Here is a 20,638-nt window from a genome sequence, read left to right on the forward strand (position 1 = left end):
CTACACATACAAGACACATGCCATCACCATAAAGCCCTTCAACACACCCACATATACAAACATTATACATACCCAAGATATAAAATTTGTCATTCACTACAATTATTTCTGAAAGTCAAAGGTAATGGAGATAAATACCCAAAAGTTGTTAGCCATGTATCGCCCCAACTTGTCACTTTGCTTCGTTTGCCAAAATTACACGTGGGACCTTATGGCTAATTGCTGCGGTTTTTCATGCTTTAATCCAAAATGGAGACGAACACCATCCCTCCATGTGATCGGTTTGAAATATTCGTAAGTAATTAGAGTACTTTTTTAACAATGGTAGACTTACTACACAAATGAAGAACGTTTATCCACAAATGCTATGTTCAACACTCATTCTCCATGTTCTAATATATATATACATATATATATATATATATATATATATATATATATATATATATATATATATATATATATATATATAATATATATACATATACCAGAGTAAGCACATAGATGTAAACAAAGTGGAAGAAAATAGTACTCGAACACCAAAGGTAGAGTAATATGCTTTATTTAAAAGCAGCAAAGATATCACAAAAATTGTTACTTGCCGGGCAGTTTTGTGACATTTTTGCTGCTTTTAATAAAGTGTGTACATATATATATATATATATATATATATATGTACTCACACAAATGCAGATTTTTAATTCCTAATCGTTTATATAAATTAAATTTAAAAAATTGAAAATATTCAGACAATTATCAGAAGAGGAAATTGTGGTTGATTCTGTCAAATGCTTTGCGGAGGTCAATATAATGACATCAGACCTTAAACCTGAAGCCAAAGCCTTAACGGCATAATCGATGTGATGTAAAAGTTGTGTTAGGTAGGTCCTACCACAGCAAAAGCTGTGCTGGATGGACTTTGCATGTTATCCTCGATTTCACCACATTTTCTCTCTGTTCGTTCATATGTAAAGCGAGTGTGATTGGGCGATAATTAAATGCAAGGGCCATGTTTCCCTTTTTGATGATAGGCATGTGTGTTTGGAACTATGTCGTTGTACAGTGTGAGATATTTTCTCATTTCTCCCAAAGTCTGCTTCGTAAAGTTTGATGTTGTTGAACTGGTGCACTGGAGCAAGAGTGACGAATCTGGCATTGGCTTCTTGGAAACTAAGTTTGCATGGTATATATATATATATATATATACATACATACATACATACATACATACATACATGTATATATATATAATATATATATATATATATATATATATATAATTATATATATATATATATATACATATATACATACATATAAACATATATATCTATATATGTATTTATATACACATACATGCATATACATCTACATATATACACATATTTATATACACACACATATATACACACACAAATATATATATATGTATCTATCTACTTATATACACATTCATATTTCTGTTTATCTAGGTATTTGTCTTTATATGTATACATATATTGAGAGAAGGATAGATAAAAATAGATAGATGAGATAGATATACAGAAAAAAAGAGGAAAAGACAGTGAGTGCGAGAAAAAGAGAGGAAGAAATGATGCGGAAAGGGAAGTATAGTGAGTGAAATATAGCTGTTTGAACAGCTTTCTAATAAGGTTTGCAGTGCATAACGTTAATATGCAGTTATATTTTCTGTCTCTACGTGCTTATTCAAATTTCGACAATAATTCAAACATGGCGGGTTAAGACAGAATTTACAATACGGAGGTATTCGCTGCGTGGTATCTCATCATACAAAATAAATTATATGCTTTTCTAATTGCATATGCATAGGATGGTGCACTTATGATATGAAGAACCGAAGACAAAGCTGTATAGTTGACAAGTTGCTTCGAACTCTTCTAATTGTTATTGAAATTTTGTAGTTGGAACAGCTATGGAAGAAAGTCACATGATAATACAATGCATTCAATACCCACCATCAATTTGTTTCTGTGTGTGAGTGCCTGTGTGTTTGTATGTGTGCTAGAATGTAATGTGTGTGTTTATATATATATATATATAAATTATACATAACACATTTCCAGTACAGACACACGCAAATAACATTAGCGCAAAGTCACATGCACATATTCATGAAATCTATATGTACTTAATATATATATATATGTGTGTGTGTGTGTGTGTGCGTAATATACAGTATCGATATTGGTATAATGTATATATATATTATATATATATATATATATATATATATATATTATATATTATATATTTGGTAGGGGTCTGCGTTTCATCCCCCCCTCACCTCCATCCTGTAAGGAATTCCAGACGCGAGTTGATGTCCACAGCTTTGTGCGCCGTGTCCGTTGGGTGCGCATTACCACGACTCGCCACCCACACCCAACGAAGAGGATGACTGCTTCACTGGCCTGGGCCGCCGACCATCCCCGTGGACGCCTGCCCCTGGCCAGATCCTAGCAGTGGATCTTTTCGCGGGCGCTTGTCAGCGTGCATTGGAGCGGTTCAACTTCTCCAGGCGCCAACGCGCCTCAACATCTCCCCGGCTGAGCTCTTGGCTCTTCGTTCCCTCCACGGCGCGCTGACATTATCATCAAACCGGCTGACAAGGGTGGAGCTGTAGTGGTGTGGCGCGCGGACCTCTATAGGGCCGAGGCTTTCCGCCAACTCAATGACACCTCCTTCTATTCCCCTCTGCCCTCTAACCCCACACGTAGCTACCAACAGACGTATCCTCTACTGTCCAAGACCTCATCTCGTCCTCCCGTCCTCCCCCGCACCGCATCCAACCTAATTGTGCGAACCCCACGTACCCCCACCATTTACTTCCTCCCCAAAATCCACAAACCCAACAACCCTGGCCGCCCCATCGTCCTCCGCCTGTAACTGCCCCACGGAGCTCATCTCTAAATACCTCGACCGTGTCCTTGCCCCCCTAGTGGCATCTCTTCCCTCCCACATCCACGATACCAACCATGCTCTCCGGCTTTTCAACTCTTTCTCCTTTCCTCCCGGCTCCTCCAAAATCCTTTTTACTATGGACATCCAAAGCCTCTATACTGTTATCCCTCACCACGAAGGACTGCAGGCCCTTCGACACTTTCTTGACCTCCGCTCTAACCCTGTACCTGACACCTCCACACTCATTCGTCTGGCCGAACTTGTCCTTACTCTGAACTGCTTCTCGTTCGCGGGCGAGTTCTACCATCAGGTCTCGGGAGTGGCCATGGACGCGAATGGGCCCCAACTATGCGAACCTGTTCGTTGGCTATGTTGAGGCCCAAATATTCTCTACTTTCACTGGTCCCACTCCTGAACTATATGGTCGTTATATTGACGACATTATCGGTGCCACCTCACTCTCCCGCGAACATCTAGATTCCTTCCTCTCTTTCGTCCAATCTTTCCATCCAGCCCTCCACTTCACTTCCACTATCTCCAACACCTCTGTCTCCTTCCTCGACATTCGGTTAGCATTCTTGACTCCACTCTTACCACCTCCATTCACTACAAACACACAGACTCACACTCATACCTCAACTTCTCTTCCTCCCACCCAGAACACACCAAGCTTTCCATCCCCTATTCCCAATTCCTCCGTCTACGTAGGCTCTGTAGTGACGACCATGACTTGAGACTCATCTCAACGTCATGGCTCACCACTTCACCCTACGTGGATACCCCCTCACCACTATCCACACCGCCCTTGCCAGAGCACGGTCCGTGGACCGTGTATCTGCTCTCTCTCCCCGAACCCGCCCTGTAGTCTCCCGCCTCCCTTTTCCCCTCACTTACCACCCCACGACCCTACGTCTCCAACGCACCATTCTTCGAGCTTTCCGTCATCTCCAGTCCGACCCGTCCACTTCACACCTCTTCCCTAACCGACCCTCCCCTCTTTCAAACGAGCCCACAACCTTCGAGACCTTTTGGTCCATAGCTCCTTCCCTGACCCTACCTCCCGACCGGCTCGTTCCCCTGCTCCCGCCCACGTTGCCGCACTTGCCCTTACCTCTCCAACACCACCCGCCTCACTAGCACCCACCATCGACCCTATCCCATCATCCACTCCTTCACCTGCACCTCCAGCAATATTATCTATTGCATCTCTTGCTCTCTCTGCAATTCCTTGTACATCGGACAAACGGGACGCCGCTTGGCTGACCGGTTCGCGGAACACCTTCGTGACATCCACCTTGCGAACGACACACCGGTCTCACGCCATTTCCGCTCCACCGGTCACTCCTTGCAACACCTATCTGTGTTCGGTTTGTCCTTACACAGAGGCCATCCGGATTCCCGTTTGCGCCGTGAACAGGAATTAATCTTCTCTCTTCGCTCTTATACGCCATTTGGTCTCAACTCTCCCCCCCTCCTCATCTAACCCCCCTCTCCCCCTCCTCACCTATCCTTTCTCCCCCCGACCCCCACTTCTTCAGTCCTTCATCCTTTCACCCCTACTCCCCTTCCCTTCTTCCCTCTTTCTCCCTCCCTCTCCTCTTCCCTCTGCTCCCTCACTCCCTCCTCCCTCTCTCTCCTTCCTCCCCCTCTCCCTCTTTCCTCCTTCATCCCTCTCCTCCCCTTCCTTCTCCCCATCCTCTCCTCTTCACCTCCCCCTCCCATCTTCTTCCCCTCCCCATCTCCCCCCTCTTCTCCCCCCCTCCCCCTCTTCTCCTCACTACACCACATGACTTTACACATCACATCACATATGATGTGCCATACTAATACACACACACTAATACACTAATACGTACTAATACATACTAGTACATACTAATACTTACACCAACCCTATACATACACACGTCCAGACCCCGCATACGCACTTATACTCTCTCACACACCACACACACACACCTATACATACCAATACGTACTAATACATACTAATACATACTAATACATACACCAACCCCATACATACGCACGTCCAGACCATCCCACGCACTAATACTCTCTCATACACACACACACCACACACACCCTTATACATACTAATACATACACCAACCCTATACATACACATCCAGACCCCTCCCACGCACTTTTAGCTGGTCCTCTCAACCCTATTATCTCCCCTTATTTCGCTCTCGCGTCTCATGTTTGATCTTTGACCTCTGGCCGAAATCAGATCGCCATGTTGATTCGTTAGCTACTGCACGCATTTTTTTTTCTCTCCTTCTTTCTGTGTTTTTCTCTCTCTGTGTATCTTTCTGTTGAAGAGCGTAGGCTCGAAACGTTAAAGACTTGTTTTATTATTTATATTTCCTGAGCGCCATACTAATACAATTGTTCGTTTGTTTTCCACCTGCCTTCGTCTTTTGTTTATTTTCATAAAGCTTCCCGTTATATATGTATGTATGAGTGTATATGCACACACACACATATATATGCGCGTGTGTGTGTGTTAAACTTTAACATCCAACATATATTTTTATTCTCATATTTTCCTTTACACTTCCAGTATCTCTCCCTTTCCAAAATAACTTCTTATATAATGAACTGTGCTATTTCCCTCTATTGTAACGCTCTCTTATCTATCTGATATTGGGATACCTTGTATATCACCGAAGCAGATGTAAGATTAACTTTCTCTTTATAAATGTCCTAGAAATATCACACTGCCTTGGACCTGGTATCTCATTTTATTCAAAATACACACGCTCACTCTGGTCTCGCATCTCACTCATACTATTATTCATCGGGGAGCCTAACAGCGGTCCTTCTATAGCACTAACGTAACTTTAACTGCCTTTTGGATCGCCTGGATACTAAAACCTCTCATTTTGATATGTATATATCATGTCATCCTATAAGTTCTGTCTGAATTTTGAATAAAGAAATCAAGTGATCAAAGAAAAGCTGCTATTGACATTGCTTTTGTGATGGTAGCACACAAGCCAGTGTATCTTAGCTGTCTACATGCAGTATGGTTTAATGAATTGTATTCTTTAATATATCAGGTCATTCCATTTGTACAGTCCGAATTTTGTGTAAAGAAAACAAGTGATCAAATGTTATGTTTAAGTGAAATTTAATCGTCGATGTACTTTCCTAGATTATCTATGACACCCTTCCATGTATTTAGAAGCGCTTTAATCCCATCAATATCAAACTCTTTTGCTTTCAAAGCGAAGAACTCTGAAATTTCAGTTTCGACCTCCTCCTGGCCTGTGAAACTTATGTCCCCCAAATGATTCTGTAAACTACGAAACAAATGGTAATCTGATGGAGCAAGTTTGGGATAATAAGGTGGATGCAGAATTTATTTCCCAACCAAGCTCTTCAATCTTCTGTGATGTGTCCTTTGCTGTGTGGGGTCGCGCATTTTCCTGATGAAACATCACTCCTTTTCGATTCACTAATGCGAGGTTTTTTCTTCAAAGCTTGGTTCAATCGCTCTATTTGCTGACACTAGACTTGAGTATTGATTGTTGCATTAATTAGTAACAATTGAATGTGAATTACTCCTTTGCAATCCCACCAGATAGAGAGAAGAACCCTTTTCCCATGAAGTTCCCTTCTTAGTTGTGGTTGAGATTTTTCCTTTTTACCAAGCCACAGTTTACGACGTTTAACATTTCGATAGAAGATCCATTTTTCGTCACCAGTCACAAGTATATCCAAAAAGGGTGAAATGAGTTCGTGAGAATGGAGAGGAGGGCATACGTCAACTCGAGATATGCGGTTGCTTTCGGACACTTCATGAGGAACCAATTTTCCAAGTTTAGCAACCTTTCCAAGTTGTTGAAGATGACGATGGACAGTAGTATGGTGTGAACTAAGCTTTATTGCCAATTCTTCAACTGATGATGAAGGATTTTTTTTCAAGTAATGCCTCAAGGAGCTTATTATCAAACTCTACTGGACGTCCTGTTCGATCTCCATCTTCAAGACTGAAATCACTTCTGAAATCACTTTGCAAACCATCTTCTGCAAGTTCTTTCATTCAAGCATTCTTTTCCAAAATCTGAGTGTATGTTTTGAGTTTCTTCGGCTGCAGAGTTTCCATTTTTTATACTCATAAAGCATTATGTGCCTCAAATTCTCTTTCGATAATTCCATGTTAGAAGCGGTTTCAATCAAAGAAGATTTAATTCTATTATTCTGTAAAATAATATTCAATACGTTTAAATATACACAAATGCATAAAAATAATTTTTAATTCCATTAGACAAACTAAAATACTATTAGATTTCATTCAATTTTAAAAAAGGGAAAATCTGACAGAACTTAAAGTGTGACCTTATTCTATTTACAGATAAATTCGTCTCTTTACATAATATCGAAGTCTCTTTCATTCTTTTGTCTTGCCATCTCTTAATCAATATATGCATGTATATATATATATGTGTGTGTGTGTGTGTGTGTGTGTGTATGTATACACACACACGCACATACATATATATATATATATATATATATATATATATATATATATATATTATAGAAGGAGCTTCTACAGGACTAGAACTGTTTCATTCAAAAGAAATCATCAGGAAGCACAAAAAATCCATATACACATCTATATACGCACTGGAAAAATGTAGGGTGCAAGGTAGAATAGAGAAAAATTATGTGTAAAAATATATAAGCAATAAAACTATAAAAAATATCTCTATAAATATATAAAAAATATATATAAATATATATAAGAGATATAAGTAAAAAACATAAGAAATATAAGTAAAAAGTATAGAGAGATGAAAGGCTCGTACAAGGACACTATATAGAAATTAAACAGAACATTTTGCTTTACAGTCATTGGCTTGGCCAAAATGTCTGTTTGATTTTTAACAACACTTAACTTCAAGCTCTCTAATAAGTAGTTAACAGCAGTCTTTGTTTGCGGATGCAAACTCGTTAGATACTTGACTGGTGACGAGAGAGCGTGTACTTTATTTGCTTGGGATCACCTTTAAAATGTGGAACCAAAACGATCATAATTGGTATCTCATGCTTTTTTAGCTTAAAAAGGCAAGGAATTAGTGAAAACCTGCAAGAAAATATGTGGTGTGCTCAGAAAGGTTATTGTTACGGAACGTGTGTTCCAGAAGTGGTTTTCGAAATTTTAATCGGGAAATATTTCGATTCAAGAATGATCATAGATTTTCTTGAAATATAGAAATCAACTACTGAAATCTATATCTGCGCCAACCTGTTCACGTCAGCCCGCATTGATTGAATGAGGTTAACCTCGCCCAGTGGATATTAATCTGCGACTAGTTACAGAAACGCGAACGAAATGTTCCTTTATTAAAGTGATTAGTGACAGGGGATGAAAAATAGATCATCTAAAACAATGTGACATGCAATCTATTATAACGAAATGGTGGTGAACCAGAACAAGCAAACTCCGAAACAAGGCTTCTCCTGGACAAGATTACGCTTTCAATTATGTGGGGTTGGAAGTGTGTTGTCTTTTACAAGTTTCTTTCCACGGTCCTGACCATCAATTAGGATGCCTACTGTAATCGCCGCACAAATTAAACGCATCGACCCACCACTACTCTCCTGTACTTGCTAATCGTAAATACCATGTTATCATCATGAAAATGCCAGACCGCGCACGTCTTTGCAGATATGGTAATCTTGTGTTTAAAGCTTGTGCCTTATTTTCGCTTAAAAACCTGAACAGACATTTTGGCTAACCCCATCGTACGGTTGAATAATAATTGTGGATCTGCATCACGTGTACATTATTTATTATTTGTTGTATTTGGAAGGTGGCCGTATTCGACATCGATTCAAACCAATTTAAAAAGGAATACGACAAAGGATTGCAAATTGTATTATACTTTGTTAAGGACAAGTCATATATTAAGTTGGCCAGAACGGGAACCGAACATGGGCCAACTTTGTTGCGAGGTGATTTAAAATTTTGTGCCAACTTAATGACATGTGCGATAGTTATGACAAAATTTGTTGTCGGTTTCTATAATATACGCATTTTAATCTCAGCGAGATGTCAAAAGAAAATATGATTTTGGTTGTTCAGTAAAATTCAAAAGCTTTCCCAGTCTCAGATTCAACGACATATCAGCATGACTGAAACCTGAAACAAATCTTGAATATTTTAAATAAGATGTTAATGATCCAGATTTACAAGTTTGTGTATATAAAAATAAACATATCAAGAAGAATAACCTGGTGCAGAGAAGATGCGTTGTGACTAGAAAAACTGGAGATAGCAGCACGCGTTCAGGAAATATATAACGTAAGATGTAAATAAAAAGTAATGTCTAGCTAAAATATGTCTATAACGGTTGATATTTTGTTGAGGTAATCATTAAGTAGTTACATACATAGAAATTTACATATACTCACACTCCCCTCTTCCCTCTCTCTCCCCCTCATATATCTGCATATATCGAGGTATGGATACATGTGAGTGTGTGTATATATATATATATATATATATATATGCGCACATATATACATATATATGCGCACACACATATATACCTGCATTTGTATAGACATTTGTACATACGCGCGCATACACACACATATAGTATAATATAATAAGAAAGGAAAAATTATGTCAAATAAGACGGTGATGAAGATTTGAGTGGAGACGATAGGTTCTCAAACAACAGTTTTCTCCGATGTAATATTAAAAAGTAAGATGTAGTCTATGTTTTACGAAAATATTTCTTTAATTTCCGTGACTGTAACAAATACGAACAATTGACAGCGATGATTGCTGCATATCAAGCGATGACTGTTCATAACATTTCAGGTGTCAGGTTTTAAGTAAAGGGACTTAAATATTTCACTGAATCCAATAAATGGATTTTGTAGTCTATGAACCTAATAATTGAGGACAGCAAGGTTTCTTCCATGTAACACTATCTTTAATAGTAATATTCCTTCTAAAATAAGTATATCAGCCACCATGTTTCGACAACTGCGTGATCGGTTAGTCGTATTTTGATATGGTATACAATGTCGATATTGAAGGTGCCAATTTTAAGCTATTGAGTGATATAGATAATTTTGACTGAAAACTTGTTAGCTTGTTGACAAAATACGCTAACTTCCAAACATCAAATTAGTTTCATTTGATAATTGTAAAAAAGTGACCCATCTAGATGCATTTATGGCATTAACAGAGGCTCAAGCAGTCAATGTCTGAAAGATGCATATTTGACTTTCTTTAATGCAGAGCAAATGGAGTGCAAAATACATGTCAATTGTAGATGTGGCGTCCAAAACTTTTGCTAATCTTAGTGTGTTACAACATTCGCGTAACTTTTCTATTCCTTTTTTTAACAAGGAGGGTCCAGGTATAAAAATCCTACTCCCGTTGCTGTAAAACGAGAACAGGAGTATTTCGTTGTGCATGAATTTGTTTAGGGTATATATCTGTTGCTTGTCAGTTTTAGTATCATCTTGAGAGTGAAAAACATTCGTCGCTTTGAGAACTTCAAGTTTTCTCATCAAGTATCATAGGTTTTGAATTCAGTAACATTCATGTTTATTGGAAATAGTAAATTTTGTGTTCTAATCCAGTGACATATTAACTTGTTCATGTGTAATCCTCATGAATCATTATCATAATACGAAGTATTACTTCAATAATTTTCTGAAAAATGTATTATTAATAAACATAAATTTTGCCAAATTTAAAGCGAAGATGAAAGTGAATAATGTAATCCTACCGAAACTATACTCCAAACAAAAAAAAAAGGAAAAAAGGAAACGTAAAATATAGAAAATAAGAAAGGAAAAACGAAAAAATGACTATCATGGTTAAACTGTCTTTGATCAATGCGATGCCTGCTGATCATGGGTTACTTGCGGCTAAAGACAAAAGTAGGTCTTACACACACACAGATAAAATAAAATGGCATGCGTTTTATAGCTAGAGGTGTTTGTCTTTTTAGATTTTAAAATATCTGAATAAAATAATCAACCGCATATATTAAGGATTTGTTAAATATTCATACAAAGAGAAATATCAAAAATATAAAATAACTGGATAAGATAATTATGCCGTAGTGCATAATAGCATGCTGTGTTATGAATCAGGAGAATTAATAGTTGGTTTTGTTGATATAATATCTTTCTCTATCAAACTATATCCTCTTCAAATATATACAGCTAACGTAAAATATTTTAAAAAGTTAAAATATTTTAAAAAGTTAAAAGTTAAAATTTTAGTGATATAAGTATATACATTAAAGGTGGTAGGCGTTAATATGCACACTACTCACATGCATAACCACGCATGTATGTGTTTATATACATACGAAGTCATGTGGTGTACATAACAAACAGATGTAATATATATATATATATATATATATATATATATATATATATATATTACAAAATATAAAGTTATATCTTGAGTGACAACAACGCTCAAGATATACAACGGACTGGTAATTGAAATGCTCCAATGAGCTGTATACACTTTTTTATCCAAGAGGAGACTATGCGAGCAACAACCACAGGGACATCACAAAATTCAAAGACAGACCAAACACATACAACTCTTATATACTAATTTATATCTAAACATTCTGACATTTAAAAAAAAAATTAATTCAGTAATATATAAGTATCATATACAAATAAAAATATAAATATAAATATAAATTTTAGATATAACACGCGTAAAACTGTTCGAATAAGATAAATAAATATAATGATAATAAAATTAAAATATGGCATATCAAAAGACGAATAAAATTCCGGCGAATAGTACATAGAATATAATACATATACAAGCTTACAAAAATACAAGATATACAGAAGTCCATCTACGGGCTGTTTCGGGGATGTGCCAAATAATATTAGACATATCACTACTTAAAATAGTACTTAAAATTGACACTCCCGTCATCAGGATGTCCTATACAACACATATAAAACATGACCAAATACACAAATACACAATCACATATCGGTCATTCTCAGAACACGGCATTTACGTACTCCCAGAAATATTTTCGTCGATCCTGAATGGAACTTTATACGCATACAATTCGATCCAGCCGCCATAGTAAATTGTATGCACACAGCGTCATCTGGACCATTTCACTTCAGCACTTATTCTATTTTATTTTATTTTATTTCAATTTTATAAATTCTCCCATACATGCAAAACCACATATTCAGGTTCGAGTACTCGACTAACAGCTGTTTTTTTAATAATTACATTACTTTAGTTTTATCTCGTTTACCACTCACTATACTTAGTAAACTTAATTCAATTGTTATTGCTTAGCTCTAACTTTTATTGCTATTTCTATTTCTAAATATCTTATGGAACATCGAGTGGATCTTATGCATACACACCGGTATTGCATCAGTGAACTTATTTAACACTGCGTTGTTGTAATTTTTCAATATAGTATATGCCTCCCTTATGCATAAACCGCATCTAGTGGACCCAATTCTATAAGGGAAGGCATGCGCAAGGATTGCCTATTATATTTTAAATTCAACATTCCTTTCCTTAAGGTCATTAACATGTAATGCCAATGTTGTAGAGGTCCTATATTTAGGATTGTTGAAAGAGCTCAGGTGGGATCGATACCTCTGCTTAAAGTCTACTGTATTTCCAATATATATATTTATCTGGCCTCCTTGTGACTCAACACTACATTTATAAACTATATTTTCCTGGCGACAATTTCCGCTAATCGGACATTCTGATGGGTCCCTACAATTACATTTCTTCAACCTGCTACGGGGTCCCGTATTATTGATCACTCCGAAACCATACCCCCTCCCAGTACTACGATCCGCCATATCCGCGGATCGTAGTACTGGGAGGGGGCATGGAAATACTAAATATTAATATAAAAAGCCAAGTGCAATGTGGTACCATAAAAGAAGAATTCAATTGTCACTAAGTTAGACTTTGGATTCCGGAGTACCTACTTTGCGAGAAATACACGTTAACCTTGTCTTAATGTTGTAGGAGGAACGCAAAATGTACGACTAGAATGTGTTAGATCTTGACCGGGGATACTCGAAGCGGTCATAGGGCGTTGGCTTCCCTGTCAGCATGTGTGTACAGTCTGTGCTCCTCCTACAGCATTAAGGGATTAAGAGTATTTAAAATCCTATCTCAAGCAATGTATGTGTGTGTATATATATATATATATATATATATGTGTGTGTGTGTGTGTGTGTGTGTGTGCATACGCACGCATATATATATATATGTAAATATATATGTGTATGTATGTATATAATTGTTATCACAGAAGGATATAGCTGAATAGAACAACCTGTCTCATTATTGGTTTCGACAGTTAAGTTCTAACGGAATCTGTATATAAACTCATGCAATACTAAATCACATATATTGCATATTTGATGAATTTCGAAAGCATTCAATGCATGCAGCTGTTTTGGACAACCAGCTTATGTATATCATACATTCAAAGTTACACTAATATCATTTTAATATATAGATAGGCGCTGAAGTGGCTCTGGGCAGATTGTTTGGCAAACTCATGATTCCGAATTCAGTAGTCCAACATTTTGGCACCTTGGACAAGTGTGGTCCAAGCCATATTCTTGTCCGTGAATTTGGTTAAGGGGAACTGGAAGAATCTCTTCTTATCTCTCTCTCTCTCTCTCTCTGTATATATATATATATATATATATATATATATATATATATATATACATATTCCGGGTTGTACGTGCGTGTTTGTGTGTCTTTGTATCTCTTTGTCCCCCACCTCCGCTTCACAACCGGTGTTCGTGTGTTCACGTTCCTGTAACCCAGCAGCTCAGCAAAACAAACTGATAGACTAAGTGTGAGGCTTAAAAATAAATACTGGTCCCGCTTAGTTTCACTAAAAAGATGGTGCCCCAACATGGCCGCAGTCTAAATGATATATATGCTCTACACGTACATACACGAAAAACACAGTTATATTTAGTTCATGAGCACGTTTGATTAATGAGTACACTTACTAAACCACAAGAACATGCTAAACCACAAGAACATGCTAAACCACAAGAACAATGACAACGTTTCTGTTGTAGACAATGTTTCTGTTTGTTCCTGACAAAGAAATTTGCTGAGATACGAGAGCAGAGACTTCAATTTCGTTCGTTAATTTGTGGCAAATATCTATGCCCTAATACGTTTATAATACAAATAATTCCGGAGTTAACTTACCCTTCTACTTTTGCGGTGTCGAATCGGTGAATACACTTAAAGCATTGGAATCGATTTTAATTAAATATATAACCGCACACTATGCAGCATTCTACCCATGATAAATATTATTGCCAAATAATTTTATTCAACTAAGTATAGTTCATATTTCTACATTGCGAAAACTGACATGATGAAGTGCAGACCTAAACAACTTCAAGTTAATCTCTAGACTGCATCACACAAACTCCAGAAGATACCAGTTTGCATCTGTCAGAGAATATGATGTAGGGCACTCTTATTCATGAAAGAAAACTAATAACACTCTTCCAGATGTCAGCATTGGCATAGAAATATACAATTATGGTGGGAAGAATTATACTATGGATATTTGTAATTATTTAAACATTACTAATACAAAAGTAATCTCCACCAGTAATTCAAGGATGTACATATACTTATCAATTACAACAGAAGAGGAACCAACTGGACTGTCGGGAAGCACTTATTTCGATTTCCGCAGGGACTTAGAAGTCCTTTTGTTTTGAAATAATAATATTATTTCAAGCCAAATAGACATAATAGAGAACTCTATATTCTAAAATCTTTCCACCCAAAGATTCCACCTGTCTGAATAACTGTGTATAATGAACCAGCAAACAATCTCGCTTAACAGAAGATGTGAAGTAATTTCTATTATATGAGGCACAAGAGCTTTTCTCTTGACATATTTTCAATTGAATGTCAAAATAAAGGATCGATCTCTCTACAGAAAGATAACAAGGTGTAGCCTCCCATGGTAACATATGTCACTCATAAGGAAACAAGTTTTCCTTCATGCAAGCGGTACTCTGTAATGTGAATAGTCAGTGGTTTTTAACCGTTTCCAATCACGAGCTGCTTTTACCAAAGGGAAACACGTTTGCGAAAAATCATTAAGAACCTTCCTGTCACGTCGCATGCTGCTGAAAACTCCCTCAGGATGAACATTTAAATGATTTTTCACATGCTTTATGTACTTAAAACGTCTGAGTCATGGAAGTTTGAGCAACTATCTGTCAACAGAGGCAGAGACGTCCATTTACATGAATGGAAAATAATATAATTTTCATCTGTATCTGTGTGTGTGAGTACGTGTGTCTTTGTGCCTCTGCGTCGGAGGGTATAAGTGCATATTTGCGTGTGTTACTGTTTAGCAAGAATTCTTTAAGATAAAGCACCTTATTACATATCACATGATTTATACTCAGGATACCATGTCGATGCGTTTGATTTCTTGGTAGGTCTAACATTATTAAAGTTGGCGAAAGATCTGACATCAAGCTAATATATGCTTCACCTATCATACATATATATATAAATTTTGATATGCATATATGTATATATACATATATGCATATATATGTGTATGTGTGTATGTGTGTACATAACACTGTTACTCCAGCAGTATGGACGCAGATAACAGTTGCTAAGTTTATTTTACTATAATTAAATCATTCTTTAATTTTCGCTTCATGAGTTTGGGAGCATATATATTTTCCATAACGTGGTATCTTCCAATACAATCTGTGTGAAATGAGATGAACAAAAGCTGTGGAAAAATGTCGAATGGCCTGCATTTGTAATTTTAAATTCCAGGCTCGTCAGAAAGTGTCTAAGTGTCTATAGATTACTCAAGGCCTTACATTAAAATATGAATAACTGGAATAATCACTGTCGAAAGTGACGGAGAGCCATTTACATTTTTTTAATACTGTTATGATAAAGCAAATGCTGCTAAGCTCATGATTGCAGACCTGTTTGCTAGTTTATTCGATGACAGCTTGTCAAAACAGAAAATGAAGAATGTGAGTTTCATGCATTCAAACTTAGGGGTGGTCATTTTGAAATTGTTTCGCATAGCATTTCGAATATTTCAATACTGTGAAGATTGATGAGCTCCCATTAACGGTTTTACTTTCATAGTTCCGTACATTTAGCTTCAGTATACATTGTTTGTGTATACAGTCTGTGGAATATACTAAAATTGCATAGATGTTCATCTAGAAACCATTCACTTATTTAAACAACAGTGCAACTTATAATCAAAGGAAATTACAGACGATATATAATTAAACGAAACTACAACAACAAAAGTACATCTGTTAAAAATCATTTTAATTATATTTGAAACTTTCATTAACCTTTTTGTCTGTAATTACTTTATCTAATCTACTTCATCGACAAGCTGTTGCTACGCTATTATACCATCTACAACATCATATCTGAATCAATCAGCATTTAAGATTGTTCGCTGTTTTATGTACGTTTCCATATTTTTAATCACTACTCTATCAAACAATACAAGGTGCTCACTCTACGCGCTAAGAACGTAATTTAATTAAGACCTCTTGTCCAACTTCACATCTACTATAAGATGTTGAATTATATAGCTAAATGACGTCGACTGATTCCGCATATTTCTCAATATGCCAAATGACATTTACATATAGATAATTTCATGGTATGGTCATAGGCATATTAAACTATAGTATTATTGGCATACATATAAATGAAGTGTACATAAATGTTTTGCCACTACGTGGATTGTGATTCAACAGAATGCGAGATATGTTGGCCAAGTATATTTTATCACAGTCTCGGGTTTTCCAAAGGCTTTTGAGTGATGGTTGGCATATGGAAAATATGGTGGATGACCGGTCTGCATCTTGACTGGTAGACTTAATCGGCTTATAACCATTATGTCCTTTGTTTATACCTTTAGCTTAGTTCAGTCTGGTGCAAACATTGAGGTATACATACATGTGTAGGTATACCTAAATGCTTGCACCAGACTGAACCTAAGTATATAAGTATATATATATATATATATATATATATTATATATATATATATAATATATATATATATACATACATACACAAAAGCACAGGCATATTCATAAGTATGTATATTATATATTTTGTATATACCATATATATATATTATTTATATTTTATCAATATGCATTGTAAATATACATCCATTATGTATGTTAAATCCTAGATATATTTATGTATTACGCACACTCACACACACTCATACTTACACACATGTGACAACATATAGTGAAATATTTTCTTAATATATATCGATAGAGTGTTTTCGCATCATAGTGACAAGCTACGAGAGTTTAGCTAAGAACATTGTAATCTTTAGTGAACAATGTCTGAAATAATTACATTGAATGAATTATCTCTTATAAATTCACAATGACAGTAAATATTGTAAATTTACTTACAAGAGTGGTAAACAAATAATGAAAATATTCTGTTGTCATGTTTAATTCCAACGCCTGTAATAAAAAAGAAAGAAATATATTTATCATTTTAGAGAGATTGTATACAAAGTACAAAACAAAAATAATGATTAATCTTACAAGGTATGTGCTACACAGTTAACTCACCCTGCACGAAGAATCCACTGAATATCCATAAAATCATTTCTATCATTTAAATATGTAACGAGCTGCAACATTAATGCTTCCAGGTATTCTAAAGAAAAGTAACATCATTGCAGCAGTTATAACTTTAATCATATCTGCTTTGTCTAAACATGCCTGCTACAGGTTAAACAATAACTAACATAGTAAAAGAATATTTCTGTAAAATAAATATTGATGTTAAAATGGATCAAAACACAAAAGAGTGACAAAAAGCAAAATTTAAACACACTGGAACTATCTTAGTCTGTGTAATATTCTTAATTCTTAATTATATATATATATATATATCAATATGGAAGATATAAGGTAAACTGGATGAAAATTTATACTAATGCTATGACATTATTTTAATTCTCTAACAGCGTTCCGGTACACATGTTTTATATATTTTGCTGAGTAGGTTGGCCAGTAGATTTTGTAGAATCATATTTGCTAGCTAAAATTCACTTCACTTCTGTTTCTTAGTTTATCTGATCTACTTAGTGAGATCGATTAAAAAAAGTAGCAGGAAATGCAACAATGACATTTGGTTTAAATCAAAAATCAACATTCTGTTGAAATATAGCTGGCTAAAAGCCGAACATCGGTTTAGCGTCGTCGTCGTCGTCATCGTCATCGTTATCATCATGATCATCATGATCATCATGATGATCATCATCATCATGATCATCATCATCATCATGACCATCATCATCATCATCATCATCATCATCATTATCATCCTCATCATTATTATTATCATCATCATCATTATTATCATCACCATCATTATTATCATCATCATCATTATTATCATCATTATCATTATTATCATTATTATTATTATCATTATTATTATTATTATTATTAAGGCGGCGAGCTGGCAGAATCGTTAACACGCTGGACGAAATACTTAAAGCATCACAAACATATGTGCGCGACACGGTGATCTTATGTCAAGAGAAACAGTGCATGATCTTGCAGTTGGGGCCCATTTAGCCAATCCAGCTCAAAAAGGTCCCTGAATTCGGGTTCTTTAAGGATATTGAACAAAACACCCATGCTTCCAGATGTGAGTGATTCAAACTCCAAAGAATTCCTCTCCCCCTACTTGTGCTCGTAATCAAAGATTAACATATCGTCAGCCACTAAGGGACATGTTCAACTGGTAATGGTCAAGCAACTAACAAGCAATTCTGTGGTATTGGGCAGAATATTTCCTGTAGCCCATCTTTTATACTAAGACATAACAATGTACATGATGACACTTCCAATCAGTTAAGATAAGAAGCCATGAGAGTCACTGCTTGATACTGTACCAGGGCATTTATTATTATTATCTGTTTTTACAGTAAACTGTTCAAAACAAAAATGGAGTATGTTGAAATACAGCTAAATTTTACCATAACCGCACGATTTAAAACTAAGAAATCAGAGGAAATAATGTTATTGGGTAAATTCTATATTACAATTCTGCTTGTTCCTTCGTTTCCAGGTTACGTTTGAGTTTTTTAGAGAGAGGGTGAGGTGGAGTGAGAGAAGTGCGGATTGAGAGTGACAGAGATGGCGGAGAGTAAGAAACAGGGAGCGGCAGTGAGTTAGCAGATACAAAAATGGAGTATGTTGAAATACAGCTAAATTTTACCATAACCGCACGATTTAAAACTAAGAAATCAGAGGAAATAATGTTATTGGGTAAAATCTATATTACAATTCTGCTTGTTCCTTCGTTTCCAGGTTACGTTTGAGTTTTTTAGAGAGAGGGTGAGGTGGAGTGGGAGAAGTGCGGATTGAGAGTGACAAAGATGGCGGAGAGTAAGAAACAGGGAGGGGCAGTGAGTTAGCTGTCACGCGGTGAGTGGAATAGAGAAATAAAGGTCAAGTTAATGAGAATATTGCTAACGATGTTAAAAAGTTTAAGAGATATATTAACAGAGAGAGGGGGTGAGAGAAGGAGAGAGAGAGGGGAGAGAGAGGAGAGAGCGAGTGAGAGAGAATGTGTGTGGGAGATAGATAGAAAGAGAGAGTGGGAGAGAGAGTGGGTGTGAGAGAGATAGAAAGAGAGGGAGAGAGAGGGAGAGAGTGTGTGCGTGACAGATATAGAAAGAGAGAAAGAGAGAAGAATATAAATTATTTAGCAAAGGAACATTTTAAAATCATGTAATATAGTATTTTGACTGGAAGTGAAATAACTTTGCGAAATAGAAATGAATGTTATTAATTTTTAAATTTGCAATGGAAGTGCAACTAATCATGTATATAAAAACATTGGGTATATTCTCTATATCGTTTTGTGTATCTTAATTTTATATAATGTAAACTAATCATTAATGTTATATAGAATTAAATACTAAAGAATGATACGTGTAATTACTATTGTATTAAGTGTATTGTATATTCGTCTATCATCTTTTGCACAAGCAACAATGACTTTCATGTGTAACAAAATGCAAATCATGTTTTCTGTCTTATACAATTCTTAGTTTTTTTCGTTCTGTAGTATTTTCACAGGCACCCGCTAGTTTATACATTCTTCTTTCTGGGTGTTGTCAATGTGTAACTCTTAAATTTATTATATTTATTAATTTGTGGTTATCCTATCATGTCCCCTATTGTTCCCAGAATTTATGCCCTGTGTATTTTTATTGTTCAGCCCATATACAGAGTCCCTATGCGTTATTGAACATTAAAGTTCTAGGTCTCTCCAGTTGGTTAATCAACAAACTGTTTGACGCAACTTTGGCTTGGATATAAACTTCCCAATAAGTTTGATTTGGTGTCTTAATGAAAAAAACAAAACAAAAATGTCATGTCTATGGACAGACAGGGGGATTATTTGGCCACATTGATAATCAGTATTGTAGATAGCTGTACAAGTAGAAGTATTATAAGTGCCAAATTGTTTTGTTAGTTCGTAGAACTGAGATTTGTTATGAGGGAGCAATTTCCATTCTTTTCTATTTTCTCTTGTATGAAAATCTCAGAGTAAGTTTCTTGGAATTTTTCATACATACATTATT

At 36.0% G+C, this 20,638-nt stretch overlaps 1 protein-coding gene across 3 annotated transcripts in view; it reads right to left on the bottom strand.

Annotated features, from left to right (window-relative positions):
• The window catches only part of LOC115225708 (glutamate receptor ionotropic, kainate 2-like), a 1,130,247-nt gene that overhangs the window by 326,592 nt on the left and 783,017 nt on the right, over nucleotides 1-20,638 (bottom strand). For all 3 annotated transcript variants that reach the window (XM_036499016.1, XM_036499022.1, XM_036499020.1), the window contains one exon: nucleotides 17,436-17,489. In XM_036499016.1, the coding sequence (XP_036354909.1) occupies nucleotides 17,436-17,489 (54 nt within the window). The remainder of the gene's footprint in view (nucleotides 1-17,435; nucleotides 17,490-20,638) is intronic.

The sequence above is a fragment of the Octopus sinensis genome, linkage group LG2 (genome assembly GCF_006345805.1).
Source record: "Octopus sinensis linkage group LG2, ASM634580v1, whole genome shotgun sequence".
In the NCBI taxonomy this organism is placed as follows: Eukaryota; Metazoa; Mollusca; class Cephalopoda; order Octopoda; family Octopodidae; genus Octopus; species Octopus sinensis.